The following is a 19,840-nucleotide window of genomic DNA, read 5'->3' as shown; positions in this document are numbered from 1 at the left end:
TGCACAAACGTCTGTCCTAGCTGGTTCTCATAAACTGCTTCCTTACTGCAAATGGTAAGGAATTTGGGGAGCAGCTGCAAACAGTGTTCCCTGGCGGAAAGTAAACAAGAGTGATATGGAACTCATTCTCAAGGCTATGAGAAATTCAGGCGTGGGAATAGCAAACTTATCTGGGAACGCTGCCAGTATTTAGTACTTAAAAATAAAGCACTGTGGTCCATCAGGGCTGCAGTTTGTACCATCTCTGTCTGTGCCTATTTTGTGCTGGAGTCCTGTATTGTGTGTGTGTGTGTGTGTGTGTGTGTGTGTGTGTGTGATTCTTTATTCATTCTCCCTACTCAAGAAACCGCATCAATTGGGGGTCACCACAACATGAGGAACTGTATTAAAGGGTCACACCATTAGGAAGGTTGAGAATCACGGATGATGTACATGATTGCAAACAATGAAATACCCTCTTGTTTTATTTCAATGATTGTCTCTTCATCTATGTACAGGTTTCAAATCAAGACATTTAAGTGTTCTGGAATTCCTCTTCTTCATAAAGTTATCCATGATTTGTTATGATCCACGCAGCTTTTGCATAGTCAATAAAACACAAGTAAGCCTCTTCCTGGTATTCTCTCCCTTCCACCAAGATCTATGATGTCAGCAGTAATACTCCTCATTATACATCCTATTCTGAATCAGGTCGGAGTTTCTGTAAGTTCCATGCCATTGTATTTCTGCAACCACTTCTAAATTATTTTCAGCAAAATTTTACTTGTGTGTTACATTACTGATATTATGTGATGATCTCTGCAATGGGAAGGGCACAAATATGGTTCTTTCCCAGTGGGTTAGCCAGGTACTCTCTGCCCAACTTCATGGCATAGACAAGGGAGTGCTTCCAGCATTGCGTCTGTTTTTGAAACACTTACACTGATACTTCGTTAATTTTTAGAGTTTGTTTTTCACTAATGCCTACAGTGCAGCTGGGGCTTCTTCCTCCAATATCATCTGTTTTTCATCAGATGCTACTTCTTTTTTTGTTATCATTTTATTGGGGGCTCTTAGAGCTCTTATAACAACCCAACCATCCATTGTGTCAAACACATTTGTTCATAGTTTGCCATGATCCTTTTCAAAACATTTTCTTTCTACTTGAGCCCTTGGTATCAACTCATTTTTTCCCTCCCTCCCCACTCTTCCACCCTCATGAACCCTTGATAAATTATAAGTTATTACTATTTCCATATTTTACACCATGTGCTGTCTGCCTTCACCCATGTTTCTGTTGCTTGTCACCCTGGTGTGTGGGGGGTGGGGAATGGGAAGGGGGAGTGATATAGTTAAACTTTACTGTGCCAACCTGGCACATGTGGGGTTAATTGAAGTGCAGAGAGATAAATGGCTTGGTGAGCCTCGCCTTTCTAGTGCTCAGGTCTCCTGCTTTGTGATGGTCAGACCAGAGTGCAGCTGCCTTAGCCAGTTCCCTGCTTCAGCTGGCAAGGCTGACTTCTTCCAAGACATCCCTGAGGAGAAGCTGCATGGAACTACCCTGATGCAGCCCTGGGTGCTGGAGCAGCTGTGTGGAGACACCTGCCAGCACTGAGATGCTTACACGTTCAGTGATTTGGCTTTCCTCCTGCAGTTGGCATAACTGTGTGTGTTTTGTGAGATGGAGGAGGACATTGTGGATTGGTGTCAGACATATGGGCTAATGTTGGACTTGTGGGCTTGGGCAGCACTGGGTTGGGGTGTTTTTTTGATGTTCACTTACCCTTTATATAAAACTTTCCCTTATACATATGAGTTTCTGTGGATTTGTTTCTCTAATGTACCCACACTAACTACATCAATCATTGCGATCCTCTTCCCCCTTTCTCCTCCCACCTTCCCCCTCCCCTCATGGTATCACTACTTCCATTCTTTTTCCTGAGGCGTTTATCTATCCCAGATTCTGTGGGTTGAGAGCTCTTATCTGTACCAGTGTACATGCTCTGGTCTAACTGGATTTGTAAGGTAGAACTGGGGATAGGATAGTGGGAGGGAGAAAGCATTAAAGAACTAGAGGAATGGTGTATGTTTCAACAGTGCTATACGGCACCCACCCTGCCTGCCTTGTCCCTTCCTTGTAACACTTCTGTGAGATGATGTCCAATTTTCTACAGATGGGCTTTTGGTCTTCACTCTGATCCACCTCATTCGCATTGATGTGATCATTGGTTTTGGGTCTTCTGATGCTGTCAACACCTCATGATCACACAGGCTGGTGTGCTTCTTCCATGTGGTCTTACCAGACTGCTTGTTTATCTTCAAACCTTTAAGACCCCAGAAGCTATATCTTTTTATAGCCAGGCACCATCAGCTTTCTTCACCACATTTACTTATGCACCCACTTTGTCTTCAGGGATCATGTTGGGAAGGTGAACATCATGGAATGTCAGTTTAATAGAACAGATTATTCTTGCGATGAGGGAGTACTTGAGTAGAGGCCCAATGTCCGTCTACTACCTTAATACTTAACATATAATTATATGTACATAGATCTATTTCCCTATCATTGTATATTTATATATATACATATATATATTTACATGTGTACATGTCTGTATTTATACCTCTATAAATATTCTTTGCCTCCTAATTCTTTCCTCTATTTATTTTTACTTTTCTCCTGTCCCACTATTATGTTTGACTTTCATTTGGCTTTCAGTATTTCCTATCGACTACATTGCACTTGATCAAACCCCACCAGGCATTCTCCACCCTCCTCACCATCGATTTTCGATCACTTTTTCCCTTGTCCCTGGGTTTGTTGACTCCTTCCTTTCTTTCTCCCACCTCTCTCTCTTCCATGTCCACCCCTCTCCCGGAACCATTGGTCCCAATGTTTTCTCCTCGGGATTGTGTATCCTGCCTATCTTATATAGATAGACATTGGGGGGGGGGGGGGGGGGGGAGTGTCTATAAATAGTTCTAGGTCTGTTTGTTGACATTGTGAATATTTTCCATCAAGTCTGATGAGATGTCAAGCCCTGTCCCTGAAGTCTATCTTGGGGATTCTTCAGGGACTTCATTGCTTTGCTCTGTTGTGCTCCCTTCATGTTTTGCCCAGTGTCGGAGGGTCAGACCGGGCATAATTTCTGAACTGTGTCTCCAATGTTGACCCCCATACAGCTGCTACTTCTTAAAATGATTGACTACCATTGCAACTCTAAAATTATAGCTTGAAATCCACTCCATTTCACGGTCATCTCTTATTCAATGTAAAAGGCACCTGTTGCATTTCTGTGATTGTTCCTTCCAGCCCCGGGTTAAATTGAGACACACATGTACCAAACAGAGTAGACTTGATGGAAATGAATCAGCCTCTCCATTTTCCTGACAGCCCGCCTGACGTGAGCACCTTGGACCGCCTCCGACAGGGAGCTGACTATTCCTCATACAGACCTTCTTCTTTTGTCTTCCCACCTGGTGATGACTATAGCACTAACAGCATCACTTCGTTGCTCCAGCATATAGTTGAGCATCACTCACAGGTCCTCTCCCCTGCTAGAGGCCTGGAAGGCACACATCCCTGGCAAGAAGTATGCATCAAGCTGATTCCCCCCCACAGAGGGGAATATTACAGCCTAGAGCTACCTGGAAACAGAAGTAAATACCCTCTCCCCCTGCCAAGAGAGAAGGACCGGGGGCCTGTGAAGGTAATAGCTGAGCACCACTACCTCAGGCCACTAACAACTCTTGTGCAGAGCAAACCCAACGCTGTTTGATTCAATGTCTTGTCAGAAAGCCAACCTTCAAATCTAGCTTTTCCAAAACCTGAAAAAGGGAACAGCATTCATATTTAATGGGAACTCCTTTGCAGAAATTTTGGAAGAAATGCTTCCTTTGTGAAGTGCCCTTCAGAGAGGGCAGGAAAATGGTGCTGGAGAAGATTCAAAGCTGAGTCAAAAAGCACTGCTGCAAAATCATAAAAGCCTTTCTCAAACAAAAAGATCAAAATTTGAAGTCGTTGTTTCTCAACATATCCTTCATCTAGGTCTGTACACTCCTGAAGCCAAGGCTCCCAGCTCCCTACCCCTCGCCCCCAAAGAATTCTACACTCTTCCACATCCAGCGAGCAGCTTCGGAACCCTCTGAGAACTCAAATTGTGTTTCTTTTCCATTTCTTTGAGTTTAGAGAGCAAAAAGAAGCCTGAATGGGGAAAGACTGGGGCTCTGAAGTTAATGGGGTAAGGTTTTTCAGAGAAATGTTAACAGGACAACACTAGCTACTATCAAATAATGAGCAGGTATACTGTGATGTGTGTGTGTGTGTAATTTCTTGAAGCAACTTTCCTGGCCCTTATCTCATCAATATAATTTTCAGTTTTCTTTAAATTTTCTCACAAGAAGCCCATGATCAACCTGTGTCCTTTGAGAAAATCGATCAACATCCCAAACAGCAGTCTCTATAACATTCTGGACTGGCCGCTCTGCCTGGACTTTAACGGGTGCAGTAGATCCTCTCAGATCCACTGTTGAGTGGACTTTTCTTTTAAGGCACCCCAATCAGGCAAGTGTATTACTGAGAAAACGTGCCTGCAGTCCATCCTCTAGTAGTAGAGATGCTAAGTTTAAACACACTGGAATCAACGAACCCTAATCGCAATACTTTGGGGCAGATAGATAAGTAGGTAAATAGGTGATAGAGAGAGAGGGAGGGAGAGAGAAAGAGACGGATAGAGGCTGTTGCTGTTATTAGCTGCCCTGGCTCATGGAAATCCTGTGCACAATGAAACAAGACCTGCCAGTCCTGCACCACCCCCATGATTAGTTGCCGCTCAGGCCATGTGAGTCATAGGGTTTTTCCCATTGGCTGATTTTCACCAGTGGGTTGTCAGACCTCTCTTCCTGGTCTGTTTTAGTGGGCCTGCTCTGCTAAACCCTGCTCAGAATCAAAGCAATACACCAGGCGCCTCAACAGAGGGCTGTTGGCCGCACACAAAGTACATTGACGTGGAATCACACCCCAGATTCCTGCATGCAAGGTGAAAGTCATACCAGAGAACTACAGTGGCCTGGATTTGCATATGTAGTCTAGTGTATTTTTTAATATAAAAGAATCTAATTCTCTGAAAATGAACCCTAGCTTGTACATCTATGTTAAGCAGTGCTAGCTCTTTATCAGAAAATTAATATGCTGTGTCCCCACAGCCTCTAATCCAATGTAGTAATTTCCAAATCATAGAAATCATAAAAACTCTGACTAGGACTGCTAGTAGAACTGCTCTTTAAGTTTTCCAAGACTGAGTATCTTTATGCAAGCTTGCAATTTCTTCTTTCTCCCTTGGAGTAGCTGGTGGGTTTGAATGATCAACCTTGCTGTTAGCAGTCCAATGCTTAGCCCACAGAGTCACCAGGGCTCCTATCCCTCAAATCGGTGTTTAACAGCAAACAGCACCTAAAATGTATGCAGTGCTTTAGAACTCCAGGTTGGTGTATTCAACTCTATATATCAAAATCAACCAATTCCAAGCTACTCTTCTGATATTTCCCCCTAAACCTACTCCACCTACAACATTCTTCATCTCAGGTAAACGGAACCCCAGCCTGCCAGGGATGCTGGCCTTAGGTATCCATGAATCCCATTCTCTCCCCTAAAACGCCAGTACTCATAGGATGTTTCCAATTCCCATGTTTCCCAGGTACTGATCTTGCATTTGGACAAAACCACATTTTCTCAATCCTGCTCCTGACCCAGCCACCAGCAGCCATCTGTGAACTGCACCCCTGTGTGCCCAAGTGCAGAAGAGCTTCCTGTGGAGACTGGGGAACCAGGAGTGCAGAGAGTCCCTGGCATTCAGTCCTGGGAGACATTGGCTCAAAGAGAACAGATGGCAAATCATGAACACGGCTCATTAGAATACTGATTCAGACGGAGATTGTTGCAAGTCAACTCATGACCTCCCCAGACACGCACACAGAACAGAGAGGCACGGGTACAAAGAGCGAGAGCAGCACTGCATGTCTCAGACCTACTCCTTCCAGGCTGTCCAATTGTGAGGAAGAGGAACAGGGACAACTTGCTCCATCATGAACACAAAGCACACACCATGTTTTATCACCTAGGAGCCCCTGACAGTTCCAGTGGTTTGCAATCCTCTACCCACCTAAAGGTTGGCAGCTTGAATTCACCCAGCGGTGCCACAGAAGAAAGTCCAGGTAACCTATGTCTGTAGAGTTTACAACCAAGAAAACCCTATGCACAGCTCTGCTCTGTAACACAGGGTGTCACCATGAGTCGGATCCATGCAACAGCCATTGGTTAGAAGCCCCTGGGGGTTGCAAAGGCAGGTTGCAACTGGCAGAAAACAGAAAGGTTAGAAGTTAGAGTTTCTGTGGAGGTCCCACAGAAGTAAAGCCTGGCATGCTACTTCTGAAAAATTAACCATACTGAAAGCCCTATGTTGAACAGTCCTACGTGGACATGCATAGGATTGCCGTGCATTAGAGTCTACATATGACATATATACCAAGAACATAGCTTTAAATAGACATAGTTTTCCAAAAAGAGGACAAAAGTCCTCACTCACCGGAGGGGGCTGCCTGGGGCTGAGTTGCTTGGGAACATTGAGCTCATAGTACTGCGGAGGGAGAGCCGAGGTCTCTTCTGCAATGGAAGAATGACTTTAGAGTGGCAGTGACAAAAACCAAGGGCTGTATGCTAGCAATTTTGATTTATAAAGATGTTCACCTGCTTCTATTTATTATCCCAGCCTTCAAATAATCCTGAACCATAGGTCACTAAAATCTAGGGGGGGGGGGGAGTAGGGTACATAATTTCAGAACTTTATTCATTTAAACAAAATTAAAAGATGGCAAAGTGACACAAAATCTATTCCCTTTTTGACCCACTACCTGATACATGAAGAAATCAAAGGTTTAATGGCTGGCCAAAGGAAAGAAATCCAGGGCAAATTTAAGCAAGTGGGGAAGAGGGCCTTACTTTGATTGAAGTTTTGATCAAATTCCTTCATTATTTGCTCAATTAATCAAATATCTGCCTGCTGGAGATTTTGCAAAAGGCCATGTGTGGTAGTTACATAATCTGGTGTCAACTTGAGACTATTAAGAGTGAAGAGATAGAGTTTAACCTGTCAATCAGGTCACGGCTTGATGACCTCATTTGGAAGCACTACGGAGATCAATAGCTCACTGGAAGCCAGACCCACACTCCCTCTGCTTCACATTCCTGTTGACAAGCCACATGGAACTATGCTGATGGAGCCAGATCACTGAGCTGGAGGAGCCACCTGGAGACCCATGCCAGTTCTGGGATGTTTCCACCACTACTGGGTCCACAAGACTTTTCACCCACTGGCATGTGATCATCCTGCATTCAGTGTCATTGCATGTGTTGCACGAGTCAAGAGGAATTTATAGACTGGTATCAGACATAGGGGCTAATATTGGACTTACGGACTTGAACTGGACCGGGCTGGGATGTTTTCTTGATATGCAATTACTCTTTGATATAAAACTCTCTCTTACACACATATGAGTCTCCCTGGCTTTGTTAGTATGGGCTGACACGACATGTATTGACTGAGCACCAAACCCAGATCTCCCAAGTGAAAAGTGAGAATTATATCACTGAACCACCAATGCCCTTACATGGGAGGCAATTGTGGTGAAATGGAAAGTATATATATAAAATAAAATATGTATTTTTCAGCTACCCATCAAGGGTTGATCGGGTGATCATCTTTCTATGAAATTTGCTTTGGCGGCCCACCTTGACCAGGACACTGACTATTAAAAAAGAAAATTGTACAGCCTCTCCCTCTCATTAGCCCTAAAAATAAACCTTGCTTCAAATACTGCCTCTGCTACTTCCTAACAACATTCCCTTCAACAGATGCATGCCTGCTAGCTCCTGTTTATCCCCATGTCCCATAGGAGATTAGAAGTGAGATCCTACAAAAAGACATTTCAAGATTAGTTTGTGAAGTGGAATAGGAATAGATGTCTTTGAGTTTCCATTTCATTCTAATCCAGATGACTTTGGGAGGACATTATTCCCAAGGCATTACGATGCCACCTCTCATACTTTAAGGTAGAAGTAGGCTCACAAAGAAAGAATTAAAAAACAAACAAAAAGATCCATACATGTTTTTAAACTCTTAAGATTTCACCTGACCATATTTGAAGCTTTGGAGAAATTTGTGAATTTTGACTTTTATTTGGTTCCTACCACGTGCCTCACATTTCGCAGTCTTCTAAAAATTACCCAGAAAGCCTTGTGTCATCGATGTTTCACTGGTGTCTCTTGCAACACCCTCTTGTTGAGGCCACCCCCCTCCCCGTCGTCGTGGCCACTTACTGGAAGTCCGTGGCTCATCTGAGCTGTATCCGTAGTTGTCATTGCCACTTGTCTTTGTTTCCATGCTTTCTGTTTTTGCTTTCATGTTTGCTGATTTCCTAGAATCAGACCGTGTTAAGATGTAAAATGTTAATTAGCCATGAGGATTTGGTTCGCATGACAATGCTCAGAGCTTCATGACACATAGGACTTAGGGTGTCCTAAGTCCACAGCTTGGTTGCTGCCTTTTGGGGAGTGATGAGCATCTGAATGGACACTCTGAGCCATCACAGTCCTACAGTGGTGGCAGAAGGGATTTTATCTCATTAGGTCCACAGACAACAATGAGAAAGCAAGGGTAGGAAAATTTTGCCCTAGGGACCAAATCCAGCCCACTGCCTGTTTTTGTAAATAAAGTTTTATTGGAACAGAGTCCCACCTATTTGCTTTCACCTTATAACAATAGCACTGAGTTTCATGAAACCATCAAGCTGGTCCAAAATAAAAATATTTAATATCTGGCTCTTCAGAGGAAAAACCCTGACCCTAACCCCGGAAGTAAAGGGATAAGCAGGTGCAGCTTCCTAACTGAAGGGACTTGTCAATGGACATGCAAATAGTTTAAAGTATTCATATTTAACCTCTAAGAATTTATTCCAGGGCAGTGGTTCTCAACCTGTGGGTCGAGATCCCTATGGGGGTTGAACAACCCTTTCACAGGGGTCGCCCGATTCATAACAGTAGCAAAATTACAGTGATGAAGTAGCAATGAAAATAATGTCATCGTTCGGGGAGTCATCACAACATAAAGAACTGTATAAAAGGGTTGCGGCCTTAGGAAGGCTGAGAACCACTGTTTTATGGGGATAATCAAGGATATGTACCAAATGTGCTTGAAAAAATGTCCCTTCATTATTTTTCATGTCAAAACTTGCAAAAATTCAGCTGTCCAATAATTTTAAAAGTGAAAATGTAAAGCACAACCCATTAACTCCTTCTTCCCTTTAAGACAGGTCTGCCCTATGAACAGAATTACTGGTGAAAAGAATCTAAGAAGGGCAAATATCTATATTATTTACAAGAGGGGCCCTGGTTCTGTAGTGGTTACAAATTGGGCTGCTCACTGCAAGGTCAGCAGTGGGAAACCACCAGCCGCTCCACAGGAGAAAGACGGGGCTTTCTACTCCCATAAAGAGTTACCGTCTCAGTCCCAATGAGTTCTTCTGAATTTATTATTTATAAGATAAACTCTTACTCCAATTTGAATTATATTAACATAAATTACATAAGTAATGGGAATTGTTTGCTATTTTGCTCGAAGAATGAGTCTTATCATTGAGTCAAAGCCCTTGGAATTTGAATCCTTGTGCCCCACCAAATTATTCATGACCTTGGGCATGCACTTAGTTTAATAGCATCTACCTCAACATGGACTTGGGCTGTGCGTGTACAGTGAGTCCTGGTGATGCCATGGTTAAGAGCTCAGTGGCTCGTCCTAAGGTGGGAAGTTTGGGCCCACCAGTCACTCAGCTAAAACAAAGCATCAACCAGTTGCCATCAAGTTGACTCCAACTCATCTTGGCAACCCCATGGGGTTCGGAGGAGAACTGTGCTCCATAAGGTGTTCGAAGCTATACACTTGCAAAAGCAGATCACCTGCCCTTCCTCCAAAGCACCTCTGGGTGGATTCGAACTGCCAACCTCTTTTTGTAGCCAAGTACTTAACTTATGCCACTAGGAACTCTACGGCCAGCACAAAGGGCTGATAAAATAAGTATGAAACATCCTCCAAGGTGAAATAAGGTACCATGTATAAAAGCTGGTCAAAGTCTAAACTAGCACACCTCTTTTGAAAAAATGATGTAACAGTATTATCTCAAGCTAAACAGGCCTCTCCTGTGACCCACTTTGCCTAGTGGAAAGATAATCAATGGAATACCATATAAGAATGAGCACAGATATGCATGTATAGGTTTAGTATTGAAGTAGCAAATGAATATTGGGCCTCTACTCAAGTACTCCCTCATCGCAAGAACACTTCATTCCATTAAAATGGCATTCCATAATGCTCACCTTCCCAACACGATCGCTGAAGACAAAGCAAGTGAATAAGCAAAGGTGGTGAAGAAAGCTGATGGTGCCCAGCTATCAAAAGACATAGTATCTGGGGTCTTAAAAGCTTGAAGATAAACAACCAGCCATCTAGCTGAGAAGCAGCAAAGCCCACATGAAAGAAGCACACCAGCCTTTGTGCTCACCAGGTGTAGATAGGATCAGATATTAGGCGTCAAAGAACAAAAAATCATATATTTGTGAATGAGGGGAAGTGGAGATCCAAAGCCCATCATCTGTAGGCAACTGGACATCCCCTTACAGAGGAGATGCGGGGAGGAGATGAGTCAGTCAGGATATAATATAGCACCGATAAAACATAAAACTTTGCTCTAGCTCTTTAATGCTTCCGCCTCCCCCACCCCCACCCCTGCAACTATCATGATCCCAATTCTACCTTACAAATCTGGCCACACCAGAGCATGTACACTAGTACATATAAGAGCTGGAAACACAGGGAATCCAGGACAGATAAAGCCATCAGGACCAATAATAAGAATAGCGAAACCAGGAGAGTAGGATGAAAGTGGGGGCAGAAAGGGGGAACTTATCACAATAATCTACATATAACCCCTCCCTGGGGGACAGACAACAGAAAAGAGAGTGAAGGGAGACATTGGACAGTGTAAGACATGAAAATGTAATAATAATTTATAAATTATCAAGGGTTCATGAGGGAGGGAAGGTGCGGAAGGGAGGGGGAAAATGAGGAGCTGATACCAAGGGCTCAAGTAGAAAGAAAATGTTTTGAGAATAATGATAGAAACAAATGTACAAATGTGCTTGACACAATGGATGGATGGTGGGTTGTGATAAGAGTTGTACAAGCCCCCAATAACATGATTTTTTAAAATAAATAAATAAAAATAAGCTAAAGCAGGATAATTGGGTGGGTTGGGTGTAGAGAAAAAGAAACAGGACTTCAGGTCTTTGCTTTGACTCCAAGCAGGAAGAGCAGCAGTCATGGTGCACAGTGCCCTCTTGTGGAACAAGCTGTAAATGCTAACCAACAAAAGCCCTTCGTCATTGGGTTGGGTTCTAACTCAGACTTTATAGGACAATATAAAACTGCCCCCAGGAGATTTCCAGGCAGCAATCTTTTTTTTTTTTTTTTTTAACATTTTATTAGGGGCTCATACAACTGTTATCCCAATCCATACACACATCAATTGTGTAAAGCGCATTTGTACATCGTTTCTCAAAACATTTTCTCTCCATTTAAACCCCCAACATTAGGTCATCATTTTTCCCCTCCCTCCCCGCTCCCCCCTCCCGCATGAGCCCTTGATAGTTTATAAATGGGTATTTTGTCATATCTTGCCCTGTCCGACGTCTCCCTTCATCCACTTTTCAGTTGTCTGTCCCCCAGGGAGGAGGTCACACACAGTTCCATGTAATCAGTTCCCTCTTTCCTACCCATTCTCCCTTTACCCTCCCAGGCAGCAATCTTAATGGAAGCAGACTGCCACAACTTTCTCTCACAGAGTAGCTGGTGGATTCAAACTGTCAGCCTTTGGACTAGCCGTCAACTTCTTAACCCCTGCACCACCAGAACTCATCAAAAGCAGGTTCTAAATGAGTGGAAGTAAGGCAAGGCAAAAATAGCGAGTAGCAACTCTCCTAGTATAACCTACTAAGGAATGTGGCCCTGGAACTATGTGAATGCCACGCACATGATCAGTCTTTCCATTTTCAGTACTTGATTTTCATAACATAAATAATAAGGTTCCAGTTGAGGGATTTCTTTGTTTTTGTATTTTTGGTTTGGTTTTCGGGGTGTGTGTGTGTGTGTGTGTGTGTGTGTGTGTGTGTGTGTGATTTTCTTTAATTGATATTATTTCAAACTTACCTTATTTCACTTTGGTAACTAGATTCTGAAAAAGAACAGAATTGCATTAAGAAAATTAGGATATTTATTCTAAAAATCAGCAATACGATCTGTATAGAGCCCTGGTTTGGAGAGATGTTACTTTAGTAGCTATTTGTAGTGGAACAGGTATTATTCACATCTCCCATCCCAAACGATCACATGACTTTCAAGCGTAACAATCTTGGAATTCACTGTCATTCGGAGATTAACTAAAATATAAGCAAAAGCCAGCCCTACGTGCCAGAAGTGTAGTAAGTATCCAATAAGAACGCAGTGAGTGTCGAATTTGCTGAGGGAGACTCCGTAGACTGCATTCACTCTAAGCAAGCAGTTCTGTTAACAGGACTGCAGACATGGACCCCATCTCAACTACACACGAGAGCCCGGCCAGCCACAGGCACCAGTGTGTTCTCCCATTTGATCACTACAACCCAAGACGAAGGATCATTAAAAATCTGCTACTTATTTCTAGCAATAATTTTATAGTAACGTATTTCCTTTCATTCTAAGAATTATAGCTACCACCTTTCTTGAATTCTAAGGTAGACTTCCTGTCGCTCTCTGAGATGTTTCCTATTCAATTCACAGCATTCGGATCCCTCCTGCCAGCAGAGGCAAAGCTGTCATCAGATGGATCATATCTCTGGGTGGTGTCCATCGTCAACATCTCCCCTGCTAACTGAAAGGTTGGCAGATCAAGTCCACCCAGAGATGTCTTGGAGAAGAGGCTGGCAATCTATTTCCAAATGAGCAATCATTGAAAACCCTTTGGAGCACGGTTCTCCAGGAGGCCATCTTGAATTGGGGTTGACTGGACAACAACTGGTTTGGTTTGGTTTTACTCAATGGACAGGAGGAGATACAGAATTCCCGGATGAGAGGATCAGAGCTGTGGTCCAGTCCTGGGCTGCCAAGCCCGAGGCCAGAATTCTCTGTGCTCTCCTACACAAGCTTTCTGGCCTATCAAATTGAACGGAGCTCCAAAAAATACTAATTTTCCAAATTTAGATCATGCACTCCCTTACTTTTCCTACATGAGTACTGCCAATTCACTCCTCCAACTCAACCTCAGAGGCGGTCCTATCTGAATTGAGGGAGAGGTTGCTGGGCCTCCGTCCATGGCCTCTACTAAAACAAAAAGTTGTCACCCAGTTGATCCTGCTTTACAGTACTCTGACGTGAGATCAGGAAAGGCCAGTCCCTGAAGAAGATCCTCGTGTTCGTAAAGTAGAGGGGCCGTGGAAAAGAGAAAGACCCTGGGCAAGATGGGCCGATGTGTGGGTCCAATCGTAAGAGCAGTTGTGAGGAGGATGCAGAACTGGGTGGTGCCCCTGTTGTGCACAGAGTCGCCTCTAAGTCAGAACTGACGCCCCGGCACCTAGCGACAGCATCTGGGTCAGCGTAGCACGGTGCTCTGCACGGTTTTCAGAGGTGATTTTTATGGAAGTAGAACTCTGGGCTTTTCTTTCAAGATGCTTCTAGGAGGACAAAGCCCTCAACCTTTCAGCTAGCAGCTGAGTGTACTATTTGTACCACCCTGTGGCATGGCCTCTAGTAGGAGTGGGCACCACCCTTCTTGTACCCAGCAGTGGACGACTGGAGAAGATGGCCTCTGGGTGGCTCTCTTTGAATAATTCAAAGCCTCTCGGGGAAGTGGAGCCATGATCAGTCAGCTCTGGACTCCCCAGCTCCAGTCAAACCAAACGCAGAAAATACTTTGAAAGTGTATGATGATGAACTTCAAAATCATAAGTGTAATAATTAAAAAATAGTGTTAAGAAATAATATTGAGTCTGTTTCATATCATATGCCAATATGGATATGTAAGGGTAAATTATTGACATCCCCCTTTTAAACACTAAACCCCAGAACTTGATTGGAACCTTGACCTTTATATTAAGTTGTATTCTGGTTTCATTAGGGCATCGCGCCTGCTGGGGCAGGGCAAGTTCGTAAATATATCTTCACAGGTCTTTTCATCGCCTTGCCTGGACTTGATTCAAATTCAAAGGAAAATAAAATAGTTCAGTGGGCTTTTTATCTCAATGTTATCTAAAGGGAAAACACACACACACATATGTAATTTCCACCCAAACATATGTAGGATAGTCCTTTTTCCCACTTTATAATTGAGGAAATGATAAATCAGAGAATCATCTGTCCAAAGAGCCTATTTGGAGCCTTCTCCACTAACCTAAGAACTATGGAAAATAGTTGTTATGGAAAATCAGGAATTCCAAGTAATATTCTTCAAGGACCCCACCATAGTTATGATCAAATAATAACCTAAAAGTACTGTGCAATCCATAGTGGCACCTGCATGGAAAGTTAAGGCTTCTTTGATCATTTTCACTTTAATTCCAGTGTGTTTTACTTGAGGCGTTGATCTGTGGAATAGAAGTAACTCCCAGGTAAAAATTTTATACCTAATCTGGAAAAATGGGGATTTTATTTCTGAGTCCCAGATAGAAAGTTATACCACAGACTTGATTCCTCCATCCCAAAGCAAGTCCGTGGAGGAATTAAGGCTGCCCCCTGAGCACAGCTGAGGCTCCACCCAGTGCCTGACAAAGAACATCTCATTAAGAGAGCTAGTCAGTGTAAGAGTTAACCTAGCGTCTTGGCATGAAAAAAAATAAAGTAAGAAAGAAAAGTTCTCCTCAAATAGCAATATATTGATTTTTGTTGATAAAAGAAGATTAGCAATTAAACTCACAGGTATCCTCATCTCAAATTTCTGATCTTAAGCAAAACAATTTAACTATTCAAAATATGCAACCAAGAATAGGTGAATATTTGATGGGGAAAGTCTGTCCAAAACATAGTTTCCAGAAGCTTCCAAAGTCACAAACGACCCACGTATACATTGAATCCACCCGAATGTGGAGGCCAGCCCTTAAACGAGGCCTTCATTTTCATACATCTTGGGAGATCTCAGAAGATCTCCTTCAGAGGAAATTTGGAATGGTTTTTATTCCATTTGTTTTGATTAAGGGAAAATGATTTGTCCTTCTGCTCCTGCAGCAACATGGATCTATACAGAGAGACTTGGAATTCCACAAATTAGGGAACGAGTTTTTAGTGTGTTCAGGTAGGCAATATTCTAGAAAAGCCATACCCTCGACCTCGCAGGTTACAGAAGTCAGACAATTTACAAAGAACTGGAAATCAAGTAGTCAACGTCTTTGATCAGAAAAGTGCCAGGGCCCACTTTCTCCAAAGTGCATCCCCCGTCACTGACTGCAAGCATATCAGGCTCAAGGGTCCCTGCTCGTGTGGTAGGGTCAGTTTGGGGTTGCTAACCACAAGGTCCATGGCTTAAACCACCAGTCCCTCCGTGGGAGAAAGATGAAACTGTCTGCTCCCATAAAGCTCTCCAGTCCCAGGTGATAAGAGTCAGAATTGACTCAATGATAGTGGTCTTAGTTTGTTGTATTTGTATGTTTGTTTGTATTTTTAAATAGTTTTATTGACATATAATGCACTTATCATACACTTCAACAGTTCAGTCACTTTTAAAAGAATTGTGCAGTCATCACCAGAATCCATTCTAGAGCGTTTTCTTCCTTCTTATGCTCATTGTTATTCGTGCCCCATTCTCCCAGTTGTTCAGTTTGGGGGTTTGTTTTTGTTTTTTTGTATTTTTATAGCAAGTTTCTATCAGACCCTTAAGAAATCACTTCCAAAAGAAATAGAGAAAGAAAGAAAGACAGTCCTTTCTCTGATCATGTTTCCTTTCAAGGATTGGGAAAGCTAATAGATCTTTGCAAAGACCTGATGTGCTGATGAATTTCAACTGCTCATACCAAAAATATATACAAATCCATACAAGCAAAAACATTACCTTTGTTATCTTCCCTGGAGACACAACAGCAGCAGAATATTATAATCAGAATGATTATCAGGATCAAAAGCAATGAAAACGATACTGCAAGGAGAATTATTGCCCAGGTAGGCAATGATGATTCATTAAGATGGCCTATAAATTTGAGAGGAGAAAAAAATATTAGCGATGCTTGTTACTGCCTGTGATATGCAATCAGTGTTTGTGCCATACTATCAATTAGATGATGTTTTCAAATAATATTATAATAACCTGGCTTATTGTGGTGTGGTGTCCTACGCGAACTGCCCTTCAATTTGTGTAATTGCTCAATATTCAACAATCCTTTTTGTTACAATAGCAATTACTGCTAATGGCCACGACATTTTCACACGAGTTGTTGGGGGGGAGGGGGGGAGAAGGGCCCCCAACAAATGGAGCCCAACGTGGGGCCATACAACTGCCACATGGGGCACAACTCAAAAGAGCTCCCCTCCCACAGTCATGTGATGGCGCCATTTGTTGGGGGCTCTTATTTCCCCCGACAATGAGTCTCTAGCATTCCTGAAAGGAAGACACAGCTGGGGGCTCCCCTATTCTGTAATTGGGGTTATGATGATTAACATGCTCAGACATCTTTTATTAAGTCAAGAAGTATTTATTGAGCACCTACTCCTGGACTGTGGGAGCAGGGGTAGATCCATGGTAGAATTCTTTACTTCCTTGCAGAAGATCAGGGTTCAAGTCTTTGCCTGCCAATGTAACTCAAGAGTAGCCACTCCCTGTCTGTCAGTGGAAGCTTGCATATTACTATAATGCTGAAAGGGTTTCTACGGAACTTCCAAACTAAGGAAGAGTAGGAAGAAATACCTGGCAATGCACTCCCCACAATCAGCTGATGAAAACCCTACAATCTGCCACTGATCGTGGGGGTGGCTGGTGCTCAACAGGCAGGGTCCTCAGCCCTTGTGCATGGGGTTGCCAGGAGGTAGGGGCTGATTGAAGCCAACAACAAACTGCTGGACACAATTGAAAAAGGCATCTGGCTCTCATGCGTATGTCCCCAGCACACAGGAGTCTAGCTCATGGTGTGTGCCATCCTGTCAATACAGGCCCTGTAGAACATGGTTTCCTCGGCTACCCTCTTCACAGGAGGAGACTGCCAGTGTTTTCTCTAGCAGAGCCACTGGTAGGTTCAAATCAAACCTTGTGTTAAGCAGCTGAGTCCCTACTCGACAAGCCACCAGAGCTTCTCTAAGACGCCACCAAGCCAAAACCAATATCAGAGGAGAGCAGGAGGAGAACCAGGAGCCAAAACACGGAACAGAGTGGTGGCCTTCTCAGCCCACAGAACAAAGAAAGCCGAGTGCTTTAGGACAGGAGGCTGGCTCATGGAGTGGAGTGCCACTGGGCACTTACTTAAGGAAACTGGGCTTGCTGACCCACAGAAGTGGAGTTGAGGGCCTACAGCAGAGGCTTACTGGAGTGGGGTTCCTCTGAGCCTTAAATCGGGGAGCTGGGTTTGCTGACCCATGGAGCTTGAGCTGAATGCCTTTGGGTCGAGGCTTACAAAGGAGTGGTCTGCCCTTGGAGGGGTTTATTAGGAGGCAGGAACAAGCTTTGCAACATGTCCTGGTAAACTGTATCCTGAGCATTTCACTTGCATGACAACCTGTTAATCACAAATATTGTCGGTAAGTCCTGTGTAGCCACCCCAATAGATATTAGAACCAAGAGAGATAAAAGAATACTATTTGAAATATCACCGATGCCCCATATAGAATTGTAGAAAAGCCCAAACCACTCCTTTGAGGACATCCATTTAGATCTGAGATGGGCTGGGCAGCTGGAGACAGGTGTGGTGCCCAAAAGAAAAGGGAAGACGAGAGAGGACACCCTTCCCACGTCACTGTCCCCAGCGCTAGAGTCGGCACTCTCATGACACTGTCTCCACTGAGTCTACAAGCCCACCCCCTTGTGCCGCAGAACAGGTTTACCAGCACTGGTGGTCCCAAGTATCACCTGGAATATGTGCTGCACAGGTAGGCCCAGGGCCCATCTCACTGCCCAGCACCCCCAAGGGATTCCGAAGCAAGTGTCCATTACCCACACTGGGGGAAGTTCTGATGCACAAGCAAAAGGAGATCCAAGCAATCCCACCCACAGAGATGTCCCCCTGCCCCAGGGTTTTAAGGGAGTGTAGCATCATTTTGCTATAGTTGGCAGTTGCAGTAAGGGACCAGCGAGGTACCGAAGTCACAATATTACCTCTGAATGCCTCCAGGTGGCCCTCTCTTGCTTTAAACAAGCACTCCCTGAGAACTAATAGGTTATCTCTGTATTAGAGTAGAGGAAAGGTTGAGGTAAGATTCAGTTGACACGTTAATTGTTCTTTCCTGCCGAGGAAGAAAGGGTCACAGTGGGGTTCTCAGTTTGGTAGCAGAAGGAGGAAGAAGGTCAGGAATTAAAAACACATGTTAAGGCCTGAATTACAGTTGTAATAATCACCATCCAATCTGAAAAATTAGACCATCATGGGAAAGGTTTATGACTGAAATCGCTGTGGGCTTTGGGTCCATGGAACCAGTCGAGCCCCGTGGCCATAGTGTACTTGCTGCATTACCCTTAGCCTCTAGCTTGCTCATTGTGAATAGTCCTTGATGCTCCCAGGATGCTCAGAGACTCAAGAAAAAGTTTGAAAGGGTTAAGAACACTCTAAGGCTGTGGTTCCCAAACTTCCTAATGCCGCGACCCTTAAATACACTTCATGTTGTGGTGACGTCCCAACCATAACATTATTTTCATTGCTACTTCATAACTATGCTTTTGCTAGTGTTATGAATCAGGTGACCCCTGTGAAAGGGTCATTCAACCCCCAAAGGGGTTACAACCCAGAGGTTGAGAACCGCTGCTCTAAGGTATACGCATATGTTTGAGATTGCTGTGCTCCCCCTCTGGGTGGTGACCCCTTAGACACATGTTTGCAAATAATAGAAGTTCTTATAATCAGGGGGCCAGCAGGTGTTATGTGTTGAGGTCCAGCTCAAAACTTAAGAGAGAAGTGTGAAATTCCCACTCACCTCTGACAACAGCCTGTGTGGCCCACCCAGATCCCCGCCTTCCTCTGCAGGAGAGAGCGATTAGCCTGCTAGCGTCCGGCCAACTGAGTCTAACCTAACCTTTCCACTACTCGAGTACAGAGATAACCTACTTCATTCTCAGGAAGAGCCTGTGTAAAGTAGGGAGGACACCTTGAAGCCTTGTTGACCAGGTACAGGAAGAGATTAGGCAACACTGTGATCTTGCTGCCACACCAATTCCTCGCTGCACCTTCCAGCTATAACAAAATGATGTTACACGCACAACCCCTGCTCAAACCGTAACAGAACCTGATGCCAGGGACTCGCCGCTTGCTCTTTCGCTTCCTATTTGCTGTGACCTCATTTCATGGGAAGTCAAATCTGTCAGTGATTTTCACACTTAGCTAAGGTATTGGCTCTCCCTCTAGTCCAGGATTTTGATGTGTGCACCAGGAGAAAGCATGATTTGGTACTAGGGATACATTGGGTGAACGCTTTTCTTTTAATAGTAATTTTTTCATTTAACATACATGACAAATAATATCAACCTACTGCTGTTGAGTGAATTACAACTCAGAGTGATCTTATAGGACCGTGTAGCATTGCCTCATAGGGTTTCCAAA

General features: G+C 43.7%; 1 protein-coding gene across 3 annotated transcripts in view; it reads right to left on the bottom strand.

Moving 5' to 3' along the window:
• IGSF5 (immunoglobulin superfamily member 5) overlaps positions 1–19,840 on the bottom strand; it is a 75,213-nt gene that overhangs the window by 8,137 nt on the left and 47,236 nt on the right. For 2 of the 3 annotated variants that reach the window (XM_045284830.1, XM_045284829.1), the window contains exons 5-8: positions 16,159–16,293; positions 12,294–12,318; positions 8,354–8,451; positions 6,564–6,640 (exon numbers count right to left, since the gene is read on the bottom strand). In XM_045284830.1, coding sequence (XP_045140765.1) covers positions 6,564–6,640; positions 8,354–8,451; positions 12,294–12,318; positions 16,159–16,293 — 335 coding nt within the window. The remainder of the gene's footprint in view (positions 1–6,563; positions 6,641–8,353; positions 8,452–12,293; positions 12,319–16,158; positions 16,294–19,840) is intronic. The other variant, XM_045284831.1, reaches the window with a different exon arrangement.

Source organism: Echinops telfairi, unplaced genomic scaffold (assembly GCF_000313985.2).
Source record: "Echinops telfairi isolate 266 unplaced genomic scaffold, ASM31398v2 ScPeMD7_7469;HRSCAF=8507_0, whole genome shotgun sequence".
NCBI classification, from domain to species: domain Eukaryota; kingdom Metazoa; phylum Chordata; class Mammalia; order Afrosoricida; family Tenrecidae; genus Echinops; species Echinops telfairi.
Note: the sequence above shows the minus strand (reverse complement) of the source record. Positions and strands in the feature narration are given on the sequence as shown.